The sequence below is a fragment of the Micromys minutus genome, assembly GCF_963924665.1.
Source record: "Micromys minutus genome assembly, chromosome: 16".
Classification (NCBI taxonomy): Eukaryota; Metazoa; Chordata; class Mammalia; order Rodentia; family Muridae; genus Micromys; species Micromys minutus.
Genome location: NC_137985.1, coordinates 35,849,622 through 35,867,166, shown reverse-complemented (window position 1 = coordinate 35,867,166; position 17,545 = coordinate 35,849,622). Strand labels below are relative to the sequence as shown.

The 17,545-nt window shown below is 44.7% G+C and overlaps 1 protein-coding gene across 1 annotated transcript in view; it reads left to right on the top strand.

Moving 5' to 3' along the window:
* GRIK4 (glutamate ionotropic receptor kainate type subunit 4) overlaps window positions 1–2,629 on the top strand; it is a gene marked incomplete at both ends in the record, with an annotated part of 286,472 nt that extends 283,843 nt beyond the window's left edge. Inside the window, one exon of the mRNA XM_080929959.1 lies at window positions 2,273–2,629. Within this exon, the coding sequence (XP_080786085.1) occupies window positions 2,273–2,629 (357 nt within the window). The remainder of the gene's footprint in view (window positions 1–2,272) is intronic.
* Between the last annotated feature and the right edge of the window lie 14,916 nt (window positions 2,630–17,545).

The following is a 17,545-nucleotide window of genomic DNA, read 5'->3' as shown; positions in this document are numbered from 1 at the left end:
CTAAACACCTAAAAAGTGTGCATCAGGCCAGTTGCTGATGCTGTTATAGCTGGGGGTCCTACACCCGCAGTACCTGTACCTGATCCTACCACTCCTCATCTCTAAGACTGTTGACCCTCCCTCCAAAACCCACAAGTGTACCCTAGTTGCTCCTTTTAAGGAGTAGCAATGTCACCATCGCCTTGTCTTACACCATCCTTCTCCTGAGCTAAGGACATTTGATTACAGAATTACTTCTTACTTCCTTGTCCCCCTCTCTGCCCTTGACCCTTTTCCAGCCTGGCTTCTCTCCACTCCTGCTATGAAGGGCCTTTGCCCCATGGTCAGACCCCTTCAGCAAAGAGCAAACCAGAGGGAACGTGTCATTCTCAGACTCTCTTGTCCTTTTCCTTGCTCAGCATCTGAGCTCATGGACCCCCTGGTATGTCTGCTTCCAGTTCAAGTCCCCTCTCCCTTTGTCCATAACTTAAATTCTGCTGACGCTTATGTATTCCATATGGACCTGATTGGGTGTCTTTCATTCCCTATGAAACCTTCCCCATTTCTTCTCCTACCTTTCACTCTAGACCAGCAGAACCAACCCTCTTTCTGACACCAGAGCACCAATGTAACCCTAACACAAAGTGTTCATATGCCGTCACGCCACAATGGCTCTAGACCTGGAGGCACTCGGATGTAAGAACTGCTTGTTATCCCTGTATTTCCGTGGCAGATCAGTGTTTGACCCACTCTAGATGGTAAATGAATGTTGTCATGTTCTAGTCACATGTAATGAATTAAGCAGGTGGCAAGAGGGTTGTTGCCATAGTAATTATTAGAAGCACAGGGGTTGAGTGATTTGCCGAGAGTCTCTGTTAGTGACAGTGATGTGACTAGAATCAGGGCTGAGAGCTTTTTCGGCCATCTTCTCTGAGGTGACACCTGCATCATCCTTTGCACGGCTGTTTCTCCATAGAGCTTAGGCAGAATCTGGGCTCACATTGAAACTCAACGACTCCTAGAACACTCGGATGGCTAAGACGAAGAGAAGGTGGTACTGGCTGTGTGGCTATGGTACAGTGTTTGCCCCATAGATAGAACAAGAAAGAGGCTTCTTCTGCCATTGTGTTCCAGGAGTGACCTCAGAGATAAGAACTCAGCCACATATGCTTCCATTCTGAGTTAGACAGGCTTAAGTTCTAATTCTCAATGGGACACTCATTAATCTGTGCTTCATCATCTATATTTTTTCCCTGGGATCTGACCTACATATCTCAAAGTTAATGTTATAGTATTATTATAATATTAGTAATAGCAACAATAGTAACACACATTTATAATTCTTTATCTCTTGGTTACCCCAAAAGCTAGACTGTCCCAAGCCCTTTGTAAGTTTGATACAAGTACATTCTTCCACAAAGCCTAATTAATGTGTACGATTTCTGTTGCAATCATTGTGAACACACAAACATCTTGCTGTAGAAATAGCAATGTGCTCAAATAAAGTTTGTCCTAGACCCACAGGGTGTTAAACATAATAATACATTCTTTGTGCATTATAATGCCTTTTCTAAAATCTGGAATAATCTGCATTTTGAGACAGAACTGGAGCCAAGCATTTTCTCTTAGGGGGCCGTAGAGTGGTTTTCAGGATGCATCATCTCCAACCGTTGGTAACTCCATTCAGGACAGTAATGAGGAAGTCAAGGCTTGTGATGGCTTTGGCCATGGTAGAACTGTTGGTGGAGATAAAAGAGAGAATAAGGAAGAATAGGAGGCTGCTTCCTCCCATTGTTTCCAGAATGTTCCTTTCCAGCTCAGACAACTCAATCGGGCATAATGGGTAAAAGGCACAAGAATCTGGATGAAAGACAAAAATGTTCATGAGCAAATCATAGTGTTGGAAAGAGTGTTTGTTTTAAGTAGGTTTCAAGATCCAAATTTACCTGAGGTCAACGGATGAAATTCTCAGTGGTAGAAGCTAAGCAAAATCGGAGGAAGTGGTGTTAGTGGGAATGTGCCAAAATGGCACCCTGTCTTTCCCAAGATGCTAATTTTGCTCTTTGGAGGTGGTCAGAGATCAGGAGTCATCCTGCAGGGCTGTTGAATGAAGGCTGCTGAGGGGTGGGGTGGGGGTGGACTTTTGAGCCTTAAGTAGGAGTGAGAGTGAAGCCTTCATTTTATCTTTCCACTTGAGATGAGGGGCCGTCCCCTCATTCCATGCCTACAGATACAAGGAGACTCATGAGAATGGTTCTGAGTGGCTCTCTGTGACCTCTCCTGTCTCCCCCAGGTGTCTGTGTGTCAGGAGATGGTGACAGAGCTGCGCAACATCATCCTGTGCCAGGACAATATCCATCCCCGGAGGCGGCGCTCTGGAGGCCTGCCACCCCAGCCCCCGGTCCCGGAGGAGCGCCGGCCCAGGGGCACAATGACGCTCAGCAATGGCAAGCTTTGTGGCGCCGGGGAGCCAGACCAGCTGGCGCAGAGACTGGCTCAGGAAGCCGCCCTGGTGGCCCGAGGCTGCACGCACATCCGCGTGTGCCCGGAATGCCGCCGCTTCCAGGGTCTACGGGCACGGCCGTCGCCAGCTCGCAGCGAGGAGAGTCTGGAGTGGGACAAGACCACCAACAGCAGCGAGCCCGAGTAGGGGCGGCGAAGGACTGTGGAGCCAGGCGGGGAGGCGGGAGAGCTAACGTTACAACTTTCTTCTCTCCGGATTCAAGATCCAATGACTTTACAAAGCCTGATGCCCCAGCAGGGGGCGGATCCTGCCCTATCCGAGAGACTTTGCACCTGCGTGACAGAGATGTTGTCCCTCCTGGGCACACGGACCCATCTCCTCACAGAGGGCCTTTCCCTCACACTCAAATAACATGGATTCTGGGTAGTGGGGCCCTGCTGAGAGAGCAGTCCAAGAAATTGATGATGTCATCAGCTGAAGGGGCCATTGTACCCTGGGTCTAGTTCTTACAGGAAAAAAAAAAAATTAAACTCAACAGGGAAGTTTTTTTTTTTCTTTCTGAATTTGTATATTTTTGTTAATGTCCTTTTCTTTCCTCTCCTGTTTTTCTTCTGTCTCTTCTGGCTTCTGTTTCGCTTTGGGAAGAGTGTGGTTGGGGATGGAAGTCTGACACCTCTTCCTTTCTTTTTTAATTTTAGGTTTTGGAGTTGCAGATACACAAGGTTTCAGGTGCTGACTCTGCCCCCCCCCCCATTTGGTATTTGGTGGTCTCCCGGAGCGTAAAGAGCCTTGGATAAAAGTCCACCAACCCAACTTTTTAAATGCAAACAAACAAAACAAAAACCCCCCAAACAAATCAGGAAATACCTTGAAATGCCTGGGGCCCTTAAGGTTAATCTGGCTTTTCTTTTGCTTTCTCCGTTTTCATCTCTGAAAACAGAAGGAAGACAGAATCTATAAAGCATGCTGAGTACAGTGTAAGGAGAAGGGGGTGTGTATGTGTGCGTGATTTTCCCACACCGTGGTCCTGGCTTCCATTGAAAAGTTCTACTCAGAGAAGAGACAGGACAGGGCCGCCCCACCCACAAGTGTGATAGAGTCTTCAACTGCATCTGTTTTTAGCTGAAGTTCATAGCTGCCTCTGAAGCCCTGCCCACAGGATTGGATGATTTTTTTTTTTTTTTTTTTTTTTTTTTTTTGGTACTAGACATGAAATCTGGGTGCAACTGTGTGTGCATGTGTGTATGCACGCACGCGAATTTGTGTGTGTGTGTGTGTGTGTGTGTGTGTTCATGTCCCCATACGTGTTAGTACCCAAGTATATATGCATGTGTTTATGAAGCAGAAAGACCTTAAGTAGCCAACAATGTGCCTAGTTCCTGGGAGAGAATGGAGTCTTAAGCCCATCACTAAATGAGGAACTAGGTCTGGAACCGTAAGTTCAGAGCTCAGTGTAGGCAGAGCTTTCTTTGTATGACTCACGATGAAATGTCTGGCCTCTCTGCTGCAGACTGGGAGTTGGCAACACTTTCCTAAGTATCTGGGGACCGACCGCTCTGCCTGTAGGAGGTTTGCAAGGCATGATGGGAATGCCCTCCTAATGGGAGGGTCAAGGCTGCCAAGGAGCTACTTGGTCTTTGTTTAGTTCACCACTCCAGAATTCCATGAAGAGTGTTGTTTTCGGATGGAAAACATATTCTATGCAATTTTTGATTGTAAGTTAGAAAATTCTGAGAGAGAGAGAGAGAGAAAGAGAGAGAGAGAGAGAGAGAGAGAGAGAGAGAGAGAGAGAAGCTGCCACCAACTCCCACCTGCTGCACCACCACCTTGAGCTGAGCTAATTTCCCATGGCTCCTGTTCTGAATGTACTAAAATAAAGACATCCTTTGAGGATGATGAGCTAAATTCCCTGGTTCTGCCTTGTGTGTAGGTTGGCATCCTCTTTGTGCTGGGAGAGTTTGTTAGAGCTGCCACCATCCTGGGGCCAAGTTGTAACCCTGATTTATCTTGATTCACGTAAGAGGTGCCCTATTGGCCCTGAACTGACCCCTTGCTGGTAACTCCAAATCTTTTATCATTTTTCTCTTTAACGATCCAGCGGCAGCAAGCTATGTGAGACACTTTAAGATATACTTTTTGTTTTTGCCATTCCTTGTAGAGAAATACAGATTAGGCGGGAAGAACATTTGCGAGCTGACTGCCAGCAATCCCCCAGCCTCACCCCATGGTATCACAACTGACCCACCCCACAGCCCTTTCTCATGCTTCCAACTCCAGGATCCCTCCTGCCAGATCACATCTTGGACAGGAAGGTTTGTTTTTTAAACTCGTTTTTATGAGCAGGATATCTCGATCAATAGAAACTTTTTTTAATGGATTAGTGAAGTAAATGTTCCCCCGCATTATTTGTGATGTCCGTTTCCTTCCCTGCGTGGAGTAAGGAGGAGACTGACAGCACCAGGCAGCTTTCCTTAACTCCCAGGACCTCTGCGCCTTCCTCCAGTTGCTGCGTGAATCTGCGACCAGCTGTTTCTGGTCCTTGGTTTGTCTCCACGTTTGACTCATTGGTCTTTGACCTCCTTTCCCATCCTGTGTTTTCTATCTGACTCTGTGTACTATATAAAGCAGTTTTTTTTTCTTGTCTGTTTATCTTTCTTCGACTGGAATATTTACAATAAAACAAACCCTGAAATGTTAGTGATGGGTGCAAGGTGTTTGGGTTTGGACAGTGTGATGCCCCTGCTCATTGCCCAGGTATAAAACTCCAAAAGAGAATAAAATCAGGGGCCCACTTTGTATCTCACCCTCCACCTACTGCTGCCTCTCCTCCTTTCTTTGCTGCCCTCCTCTCTTTCTCCCCCCCCTCCTTCTCTTCTACCTTCTTCACTTCCCACCCCCTTCACCCTTTGTTCAGATCCCAGCGAAGTCTAGGTGGCTTCTTTCAATCTTCAGGTCTGAGAGCCTGAGCCAACTCCCCCCCTCCACACATACACCCCTCAAAACGGATATGCATGTTAATGGAGTTCGGGTTTGTGGGGGTTTTTTGTCTTCCTAAATGCGCTTTCGCAGAATAGTCATCTACTGATACCCAGGGTAACTCTAGCCAGATATCACTTCAGATTCCACTGGGAGCCCAAAGATTACATCAATTAAAATATAATACTTTGCTTTATTTCTTTTAATTGCTCTACAGGGCCCCAACCGTCACAAGATCTCTACTTCAGAACCCAGGTGGGGTGTAAGTTGAGCATAAAGAGGTTGGAAAATCGTTTGGCTTTCTCTACCCCAATGCTCATATGAGAATATTCATGCTGGGAACTTGCCAAGTGGCCCTCTTATTGGTTAGGTGAGACCGAAATATCACGCTAGCCAGTCCATCTGGGACGGCTCTGTGAAAGTTTATTAGTTTGGGATTCCAAGGAGTTTAATTTTCTTTCAGATTCCAAAGAGGACTTCCCATTGGTATACAGGGCCAGGATGGAGTTATGGGTGTAGCTTGAGAAGGGGGGGGGAAGAGGGAGAGACGGGGGGGGAAGGAAGGAGGGAGGGAGGGAGAGACAGAGAGAGACAGAGAGAGAGAGCACAGTCTGTGGTCCTCCCATCTCCCTGGTGTTCACAGCAATGCGAAGTAGTCTGGGAAAGATAAGAAAGGTCTGATTCCCTGGCTGACTGTCAGCTCTCAGGTTATAACAATGAGGCCTGTTTGGAGAATGCACAGAAGACTTGCTTTCAGAAAGATGTGTCTGAAAGCTGGGGCTTCCTATGAGGCCTGCTCATGAGAAAAACAAACTCTTAAGTAGCTTTCAGCTTTGAAGACTTCTGCCTTTCAGGAAAGGTAACTCCCTATACACACACGGAGGTGGGGGGTAGGGTGGAGAGGGCACGGAGAGATGCTAGTTCATACCGGGACTAAACTGAGACCACCCCCAGGGGCAGGCAACTTGGTGGTCCTCTGATGTGCCTCAAAGTTTAATGATGGCATGCTTCCAAAAGACCATAGAGGGGGAAATTCCAGAGGAGTTGGTGGTTGCCCTTCAAGTCTTAGAACCAAATGGTCAACAACCTCACTAGCATTTAAGACCAAGGGGAGAGATATCCTGGCATTATGTTTATAACATGATTAGTCACATTTCACTGGAGTATCCAAATCCAAAGAGTGGATGAGATAACCCAGGCATCACCTTGAGGTAGACTACAGAATATGTGCTAGGAGAGAAAAGGAAGTTCTATGAAAGCTGTACAAGAGGAAACAGCCACTGACCAGGAATGGCAGGGAAAGATCCAAGAAAGGGCATAAGGAAGCCGGGCATCGAATATGGCTATAGATTAACTGTGTGCATGCAAATGTTCCCGTAGGTGAGAAATTTAAGGAGTGTGAGAGTCAGAACCCATATCAAACTCTGAGTTTGAGAGTCAGAACTCATATCAAAAAGCTGGGGGCACTGGAGAGATTGCTCAGCAGTTGAAAACACTTTCTGCTGCCCCAGAGGATTTGGGCTTAAGTCTCAGTCCCAACAACCACCTGTAACTCCAGTTCTAAGGGATCCCCTGCCCTCCACTGACCTTCACAGGTACCTGTACACATATGGTGAACAGACATGCTTGCAAGCAAAATACTCATACACACAAAAAACATCTTGGCCACCTCTAACACCATTTGAGAGATGGCTGCACCCTGGCCTACTTGGTAAGCTGGGAGACAATGAGAGATTCTGTCAAAATAGATTATTTTTTAATTGGACAGCACACAAGAGACACCACCTGAGGTGATGCTCTGACTTCTACGCTCACACTGAAGCTGGAAAATGAAGGCTTTGCTTCATGCCCCTGGGAGGGAAGCATGGGTAATTCAAACTGGTGAATAAAACGATGGCTTGGGGTTGGTTGCTGTGGTTCCCTTGTCTTTGCTCCCACCAGAGGCACTGCTTTGGGGGGAAATCTGGTTCTCCTGTGATGCTCATTATGGCTGCCTGCCTCCGTTACTTGGAGATATTCACTGCTATCTCCCTCCCAGGCTTCTTTAAATTGTATTAGTGGGATCAGAGGTGGAAGCATCAGCCCCGCCCTGTGCAATGCTGCTACGTTCAGCAGCCGTCTGGACCGGACCCTGACCTGTTTATGAAGACAATCTGTTTAAAATTGAAGGACAGGAGTAAAGAATACATAACTGAAAGTTAGTAGGAAACTAATGTGGAACAAAATCCTCACATTTCTAACAGACAGCGGACATTGAGCGGTGAAGCCTTTCAGCCCTTGAAACCATCCGTAGCACGCCGAGTCTGCCTAGAAAGTCATTCTAGTTGGATTGTTCTGATTAGATTCTCAGTGGTTTTTCCATTAAAATTAAGAGTAACTTCCGTTTCCGCATCATCTGTAATCCCAGCGTACTGAGTGGACTGAGAAGTCTTTTAAATCATGGAAACTTGCTGAAATGTGACTGCCAAAACAGTGAAGTCACAGGTGGGCGAATGGCTCAGGCCAGCATTTCCCAGAGGCTGTGTGTGCCCACCGGCTTTCACGTGACAGGATTTTCAAACTCGCTCAGAAAGCATCGGATAAAAATAGTTCTGCAGGAGACAAAGCTGTGTTTCAGATTCACCCCCCGCCCCGTTTTCTATAAACTAAAAACTGATGTGTGTCCGTGTGCAGTGTGAATGTGTGTGTGCATGCATGTGTATGCACTGGGTGTGTCATATAGAGAAGTTTACCAAAACCATCAAGGTTTTGTCGCCGTGTCTGTCTGTAAGGTGTACGTGACTATGAAGTGTGTAGAAGTGTTGTGTATGTGTTATGTTTGCATTCTGTGTATGCATTAGCAATTGCATGTAGTCTTGTGGTAATGTGTATATGAGGTGGGTGGGGTTTGAGTGTGGTGTGTGTGGTTAACTATTTAGCATAGATGAATAGGTTTTGTCAGTGAGTTTAAAGGGTATATGTGAGTATCTGATGTGTGTGTGTGCACACGTGCACGTGTACAGATGGTATCCATGTAATGTGTATGGTTTGTAAGGAATGTGGTGTGATGTGAGTGTTTAGTGTATGTGGGAATGGTGTGAGAGCATGTAGTATATATGTGATGTGTAAATGTGCAGTGTGTGTGGCAATTAGCACAGACTAGACAGGTTGTTGCCAGTGTACCAATGTGGAATATACATGTGTGTGAGAAAGTTGGAGGGCAGTGCTTGTATGTGAGTGTATGTGGCAACGTCACATAGACATGCTAGTTCATAAATGGTGAAAGACAGCCACTTAGCACTTAGACCTTTACCCTGTGCTTCTGGGAGACATAGTTGGGCTAACTTTTGACTTTCAACAGCTCAGTTCTTACTTAATAGCTTTTGGAGTCATTTATTTCTAAGCTCAATCAATGTACATGCAGATGCATAGGGCAGAGGTATTTTCCCAGTCTCAGTTGACTGAGGCCATGCCTGAGCTGACTACTTTAAAACCTACTGCTTGCCACCCTCACCAAATGCAGCTCACCCACCATTCCTCCAGCTTGAGTGAGCCTCCCTTCTGAATGTTCTGGGGTGACCGAGCAGCCAGTGAGGAGAGGGACAGGGCACCTCTCTCCACTCCAGATTCACTCATAGCTTCACCCAGTCCACACAGAAGACCAACTTCAAACCAACACAGCAACAGACTCGGTAAAGACCACCTGTTCCTATTGGGTACACAGGCCAGAATTCAGAGACATTTAAATTCAGATCATCTGTCTTGTGTTTAATGGGACAGAGCAGCAGAGGTGCTGAAGCTACTGTTGTTTAAAGGCACCCAAGGCTTTTGTTGATTTCAGCCTCTGACGGCTTCTCACTTCCTTTCTACTCTATCCAAAGGTCACACTGCATTTATTTTGTTATGCCTTTGTTCCTTCTGCTTTTGTTCCAGAAGTTTCTACCAGCTGGTGGGGCCATCTTTGCATTGCCAAAGTTTGCCCATATTTAAGCCTTGGCTTAAATGCTATTTCCCCAATGGGAGAATCTAAGATAGAGAGAGCCATCTCTTCTTGAACACCCTGAGCCTCCCTTTGTGACCCCTAAGGCTTCCTGCTTGTCTTATGCATGATATGTGCTGTCCCCGTTCCCCCCACCTTTCTGGGCAAGGCCTTTAAGAGAACGGAGAGATGAGCCTTTTGTTCTTTTGCAGGGGACAGGATTCCCGGCACATGCTTGCTTCTTATGAATGAATGCATGAATGAACGAGTCAAATCTGACAGCGAGCAAATACACATAAAAATGTAACCATCGTGAAAGTGAGTGGCAGGGATATGCTAATGCGCCTTTGATTCATAGTGGCCAAGCCAAGAGCAGCTTAATAATTAATAACAAGCCAAAGTGTGACTTCATTCATTTTCCTGGCCATGAGGCCTGCGGAAGAGCAAGATAATAATACCTGTAGGAGGCTAGGGGGTCTATCTGAAGGGTGAGAGGGGATGTTTACTTACTAATGTTTGCTTGTCTTCCACACAGGCTACAAGAATCCAGTCTTCTGACTCTTAAGCCTGCTCTGAGAAAAATCAGCCAGCTTGTTCCTGTCTCCCTTCGTGACACACACACACACACACACACACACACATATTCCCAGATGAAATAATTATCAAACTGTGCGTTGTGGACTGTCTATTCTAATGGAAGTCCATCAGGGTGGTACTTGCTCAGAAACAGTCTTCTTTACCAATACAGTTGAAACTAACCTGGAGTCCTTCTTCGTATTCTTAAGGAAAAGATCTACTCACCCTGGTAGTTTGCTTTAAAATGTGAATATAGCATCGTGGTTTGAAGGACAGCAAATTATAGTCCTAGCATGTGAAGCATTTGTTAGGAAAGGTCTGGCCCATTTTGGCAAGCTCAGGGAAATGCCCTTTTCTTATTAAGTGTTGGTGTTCAGATGGAAGAAAGGCCACACCCACTGGTCTACAGGCAACGGTATTTGTTCTTGTAATTCTCCAAGTAACATCTCCCCCACTCCCCGGTGAGTTAAACCTTATTATTTCCAGGATGGGAAACAAAAGCCTCTAAAAGTAAAATGCCACTCCCAGAGTTCTGCCAGCCCAGAAGGCTAGGCTCCAACTCCGGGGTGAAAGGCAAAGTCCTTGCTCTTCCCAGAATTGAGATCAGTCCCTCAGCCTCACTTCATCTGAGCTCACCTGGGTGGATTGTTCCAGAAAGGACAGAGACTTGGCAAGGGGCCACATTAGCTCAAGGCTTCACCAGCTAGGACTTCTGCTCTTTGCTGGTGATAAATCTCTCTGACTCTGTAATCCTGCTTGTCCCCGATATTTTTGCATTTGTTTTTTGATGCATTTTTTTCCTCCGTGATGCTTCCAAATACGTATCACTGAAGAGATGGGATTGGGTTAGACATGCCATCGTATTAAGGTCTCTCACAATGGTTTTCACTATTAATTACAGTGAAGGTTTGTGGTTTGAGTGTAGCTATGCTAACTCAACCAAGACAGTTATTTAGTTAAAGTGAGCATCCCATGGCTCCAATACATACCCCACAGCCCCATCCTACACCGAATGTAACAAAGTCAGGTTCAATGATCAGAGAAAAATAAATCCAAAGACAACTGTATGTGGCCTTTATAGCTCTAAATTTGCCATCTCAATGAAGTATCTAGAAAAGTCTCCAGAACTTGGTTGCTTCATTCCTGACCCTTAAGGACCACCCTCTGTGGCTAAATATGCAGCTCTATACATTTGAAATAATAAACTTTTACTGAATGCTGTGCTTATGTTGGTAGGGAAGGGGGGACACCCATGGGTACAGCCAAGAGGTATGCAGATGAATGAGGTCAGCCGGGAAAGGTGGGAGACTTTATCTGCTACAGTTGCTAGAGTTGATAAACCATTTTGCTCAGAGGTGACAAGAGAAGAAAGATCATGGGGACAAAACAATGTGTTCACCTGTCACTAGAAAGTGTGAGTTAATGTAATCAGATACAGACTAACTATAAGATAGGCAACTCTCTTTTTTTTTTTTTTTTTTTTTGTATTTTTTATTTCAAATACTTTGATTATATTCTTTCTTCCCTCAGCTCCTCCAAGATCTCACCTACCTCTCTGCCAAATTTCACACCCTTTCTCTCTTAAAAAAAAAAAAAAAGAAAGAAAGAAAGAAAGAAAAAAGAATTTAAAATAAAAATAAAGACAGATAAATAAACTCAAGAAAATAAACAATTAGACAAACTATCCAGATAAAACAAAAACACACACAAAAAAATCATAACATCCATTTTGGGTTGGCCAACTACTCCTGTGTATGGGTCCTGCTCTAGAGTGTGGTTTATACACCCAGTGACACTGCATTGGAGAAAACTGATTTTCCCTTTCTCAGCAAGTATCTATTGGAATAGCTTCTTGGTCAGGGGCAGACTATGTGTCCGCTTCCCTATCAGTTCTGGCATTTTGTCTGATTTGATTATACAGGTCTTGTGCTTACTACCACAGCATTCATGAGTGCAAACACGAATCAGTCCTCTTGTGCTGTGAAGATTCTGTTTCCTGTGGCTCTCACGGTCCTTCTGCCCACTCTCCCACACAGATCCCTGAGACTTGAGGAGAGAGCTTCGCTGGGAGCATCCCATTTGAGACTGAGTGTTCCACAGTGTCTCTCTGTCTACACACAGGCTGATTGTGAGTCTCTGTGTGAATTACCGACGGCTGCAAGAAGACGCTTCAGGGTTGGGTGATGCTCTGACCCATGGGCATAGATCAGGAGTCACTTGATCACTGTGTTCATTTAGCAGAATATTAGTAGTGGGTGTTTTTCTAGGACCTAGGAGCTGTCTGGTCTCGGGTTCTTGGCCACTTTAGCAGTGTCAAGTATGGGTTCCACCTCACAGAATGGACCTTAAATACAAGTTTTTAAGAAAGTGGTTATTTACTTTTGTGCCAATGTTTTGCGCCATGTCTCTTGCAGACAGGTCTCTCTTGTGGGTTTCAGGATTGGTAGTTGGGTTAAACTGATGGTGACTTTTCTCTCTGGTGGCATGCATGGTTACCTTCCAGTGCCATGAATGCGAGTCATCAGGGGGTGAAGCTTCTGACTGGGCCCCAGCTTGATTTGTATTTGGTGACATAAGTCCCTATCCAACAATAGGAACTTACTGTCAGATTCTGGGAGCAACTAATTGACTTGGCAATAGTCTGTGATGTTTGGGAGGTTTGACGGGACCCATTTGGCCAGCAACTTCACAAGGTGCGGCTCATCTCATAGGTGACTCTTATGTTTGGATGGAGGTCAGCTTTATTGGAGGCTAGTAGACCGCATGAGGACAATGGTCATATAAAGAGAATTATGACAGCAGTAGTAGCCACAGGACTGGGAAGCTAACTCAGTCAGCACAGTACTGACTCAAAGCAAGGGCCTTAGTTTGATCCTAAGTGGAGAAAAATCCTAGATCTGGAACTTACTGAAGCTGTGTAATCCCAGAGATGGGGAGACGGAAAGCAAGTCTATCTCTGGGGCTTACTGGCCAGCCAGGCTAGCCTACTTGATGGGTTCCAAGCCAGTGAGGGACCCCACCTCAAAAAGGAAACAAAAAACAAAATGAGGTAAAGAACCAAAAGAGTGACAGGCAAAGTTGCTCTCTGGCTTCTACCCAGCATCTACGAGGAACATGTGCACAGAAGGTTAGAGAGTTCTAAGTCTGGGCTACAGAGAAAACCTGGTCTCACAAAATCAAGCCAAACAAAATGAAGTCATTACTATTTTCCATAAAAGTCCTTTAAGTCCAACTTTGGGATCCCACTCTGGGATCCATATGGGATCAGATATAGGGTCCATCTATGTTCAAACTATGATGCAGGGAAGTCACACGACACGAGACATCGTCTCTAACTGAATATATGTGAAACACACAGCATCATAGAAGAGGTAACAAAAGATGGGACAGCACGAGGCACAATAGCAGGAGGTATGCTGTCTACTAATAAACTTGACGGTAAGAGCATGTTCTGCAGTCAGACTTGGGTCTCAGAGGTCCTCTGTGTGTCTGCTTCCACCTTAGATACTAATACAGAAAACACAGCAGTCAGCATTGAGAAACCCCTTTATCACTTCACTCATTTGACTCTGAATCTTAACTTGGTTTCCTGAAACGCCCACTGTTGTACCAGTTAAGCCATGTGTTAGATTCTTTGAACAAGCAAACAAACAAACAAAACCAACCAGTTAAGTAGCACACATATTCAACAGATCTAGAAGGGAACATACAAAAGACAGATTAAAAAAAAAATCTAGATGTCAGTACCCTAAGATGATTATTGTTGTGATTTTTGTTCTTTGGTAATTTTATTAGTGTTTTTGAGTCAGCACGTTCTTACTTAGAGTAAATATATACAAATAAGATTTACCCAGCGTGGTTGTCATTGAAAGCAAGGGTACATTTCTCTGGAGCCCCAGGACCCTAAGAAACAAGACTCTTCTGTGTATGCAAATGCAAGAATGAGGAATGACTTTCGGACTTAATTACCAATCAATCCATGAAAAAACACATGCAAACAAACATGTGCGCACACACACACACACACACACACACACACACACACACACAAATGACAAATGCATGCACAATCACACACACTATAAAGTAAGCTCCGTGCTCCCGAGACATTTACAATCAATGAGGAAAGACAAGCCCAGGACAAAGTGTGGGTAATCCCAGGACAGTCCTTGCTTAGCAGGGCATGATGTACAAAAGGGTGTCTTGGAACACAAGTGAAGGGCATACTTAAAGAACGTGAGATTCTTTTCTCTACCCATCCAGTGAATTCATAGCAGAATGAACTACTCCAAGCAAACTCAGCTCCCTTTCTTCTGCCTGGTGCCGGGCCGTCTCCCATGAACCGTCTCAGAGGACCCACTATATTCTATACAAGCCAAAGAATCCAGGGCGCCTCCTTCTCCATGAGGGGAACTACCCAGCTAGTGTTTCCTCTCAGTTCTGGGATAAGAGGGAATCTGAAGCCCCGTAGCCATGATGTGGGTATCTCTCTCTAGTGGTAAACTTACTAAAAGGGGGCTTTAAAAACTTTTCAGAGTTCTCTTAAATGAGGGCTTCTCTGGGTGAGGCGTTGAAATAGTACTCTGTACTGCCCAGTTATCTGATAATTGAGGGCTCAGGGTCCCCATTATACAGCTTTTGCTGAAGCTGGGTTATTTGCCTTGGCTCCGATGGCCAGCACGTGAGGGATACATGGGGGAGCTGGGCGCTTCTCAGGTGGCCTGCACTCAATACCGAGTTCATCACTGATCAATAGGGCACAGTGAGCAGGGGGCTGGAGGCAGGGATGGTTTTGAAAGGATTTTCAAGTCATCAGATTGGAGAATTACCCTGGGTGTAAAGCAAGGAATAATATCTAGCTGCATTTGGCACTCACTAGCAGAGGTAGTAGCAGCTTGTCTGACGGAATGTCCGCCCTCTTTAACGGCTCTTTTAATTCCAGATGAAATGAAAATTCTTTTCTCAGGAGTCATTAAGACTCCAATTTTACTTCTCATTATTAAACCATGAAGTTGGCCAAAACATTTAAATTAAGCCAAATGAAGAGATTTATGAGAAAATTGGAGTCTGGGTGAAAAACACAGCTTAATCTCCAAAGATTAGGAAGCACACAATAACTAAATTATTGAGGGGGAAATAAAAGGCCAATCTCAGCACTAACGGGGGGGCATGTTCTTTCTTATTTTTTCCAAAGAATTGGCACCTCAAAATTGAGGTTTTTCATTGATAATTTCATGCTTGGTAATACTCACATGGTTTGAGGAGTGTTGGAAAAAGATTTATATAGTATTTTAGTCTTCATGCGGAACTAGAGAAATATGTCAGAGTGATAGCCCTAAGCGGCCAGCAGCCACCTATGGCAAAAGAACACTCACTATAAAGAGAGAAAACAGGACTTTTCTCAGATCCTGGTGCCCTAAAGACAGAAGGGCAAGGTGAGAGATTAAACATGTTTGATCTCCTCTTTCCTGAACTGATCCTGCCTGAGGGAAGAAAGTGTCCAGCTTGCTGAGTGCCCATGTATAAGGAAAGGAGCTGACACCCCATCTACACTCTTCATCAGAGGCTGCATTTTTCTTTCAGGAAGAGGGACTGCCCTTGGGGAAAATATGAAATGGTAACTGAAAGATGTGCTGATGACCATCTATGGGAGCCACTGAGGGTAAAACATATTCATAATTCCATCGATAGGTCCTAAGTGTCATCTGGTTATAAGGAGAGGCAGTTACCCTAAGAGTAAATGAGGACATCAATTAAATTGAGCACTTGAATTTGCCATTGTCCCCAGATATTGCATTCTTCCACTGAAAATGGGGTGGTACTTAAAATATACCAGCAAGCGTTTCTTTGGGTTTAAAAAAGAGAAAATGCTAAGTTAATCATTATAGATCTGTGGTTACCCAATAGTAGAGATAAGGTCGGAAACTTGACAAGGAAGAGGTCAACTTTGATGGATTCACACATGGTCTGCTGCCCAGAGACCTACCCAAGGGGCTTCTGGCCCCAGCTGAGAGTCACGGGAGTACTTGGAGCTGTGGGAAAGCTGGCTGCAGAGCACCGGGGATGGGAAGGAAAGGATCTGGTGTCTGTTTCGTGTCTTTGTGTTCCAGGCTTATACTAAGAGCTTTTGTGTAATTTTTCCTACATAATTCAATTAACTGTAAAGCAGCTTCATTACCCTTATAATGTAGTTGAGGAACTGGAGGGTTAGGGAATTTGTCCAAGGTCACAAGCTTCTCCGAACTTGAGCTCATCTTTGCCAAATTTTAAAGGTCCTTCTCCTTTGGCATCATCATGCCTTTGCACTGCAAATAATAGAATAAAGGGACTATTTACAGTTGTGTGAGCCAGAGCTTACCCTACTATATCAGCCTATGAAAGGAAGACTATGTAATGAACCCCAATAAAATCTCTTAATAAAAGCTTGCAAAATTGAAATGGCAATTAGCATTCTAGACTGTTCCTCAAAGGGTTGATCCTCTGCTTAGCACTACAACAGCTGGTGGAAGCTAGAAGATAGTGGGAATGTATTCCTTTCCATCTCTGCTTTCACTTCCGGGTCATACTGAACTTTACTACCACTTCCGGGTCATACTGAGTTTTACTATCTAATGATGAATGGCTTTACTCTAAAACAAGCTACACACTGAGGTGTGTTGTCTTACCATGGATGTAAAAGCAACAGGGACATATCTCCACAGACTCCATTATTGTAAACTCAAATAAAACATATCACTTCCTTTTCTTTTTTATATATGTTGTATGCATGCACACCTGTTGATCTGTAGGGGAGTGTGCAAATGTGTATGTGTGTGTGTGTGTGTGTGAGAGAGAGAGAGAGAGAGAGAGAGAGAGAGAGAGAGAGAGAGAGAGAGACTAAAACCAGAGTCTGTCTCAGATATTAACTCTACTATAGTTAATATTTTCAATTTGAAAGTATCTGGAATCATGTAGGAGACAAATCTCTAGGAGTGTCTAGAATACACACTTGTAATGAGAAGGCTCACCCAAACCTTGACAGTACCATCTGCTAGGTCAGGGCCCAGACTTAATAAAAGGGAGAAAAAGAACTGAATATAACAATCTATTTCTGTCTACTTCCTGAATGTTGTTACAATGTGACCAGCTTCTCACCATGCCTTTTCTGACCTTGTGGACTGTATCTCTTCAAACTGTGAGCCAAAATAAATGCTTCCTCCTTCAAGTTGCTTCTCGTTGGATATTTTGTGGCAGCAATTTGAAAAACGACTCACTCCTTTTCCAATTTCATTTTCAAGACAAAGTCTCTTGCTGAACATGGAGGTCACTTAATCAGGAAGTACCATAGATCACCTGGTCTCCTCCCTCCCAGAGCTCGAATTGCACTACTGAATCCTCCCTTTTTTCCTTGGTGCTGGGGTTCTGAACTCACTCCCTCATTCTTACACAGCAAGTGCTTCATCAACCTGGCCATCTCCCAGTTTCTCTTCTTAAACTGACCCATCTCAGATGTTTGTAGTGGTCATAGGAAGCTGGCTGACACAGGGCATATATCTCTACATGTCAGGCTGGATTTGACAACCGGATTTTGGTTCATAATTCATCTTTTTGGA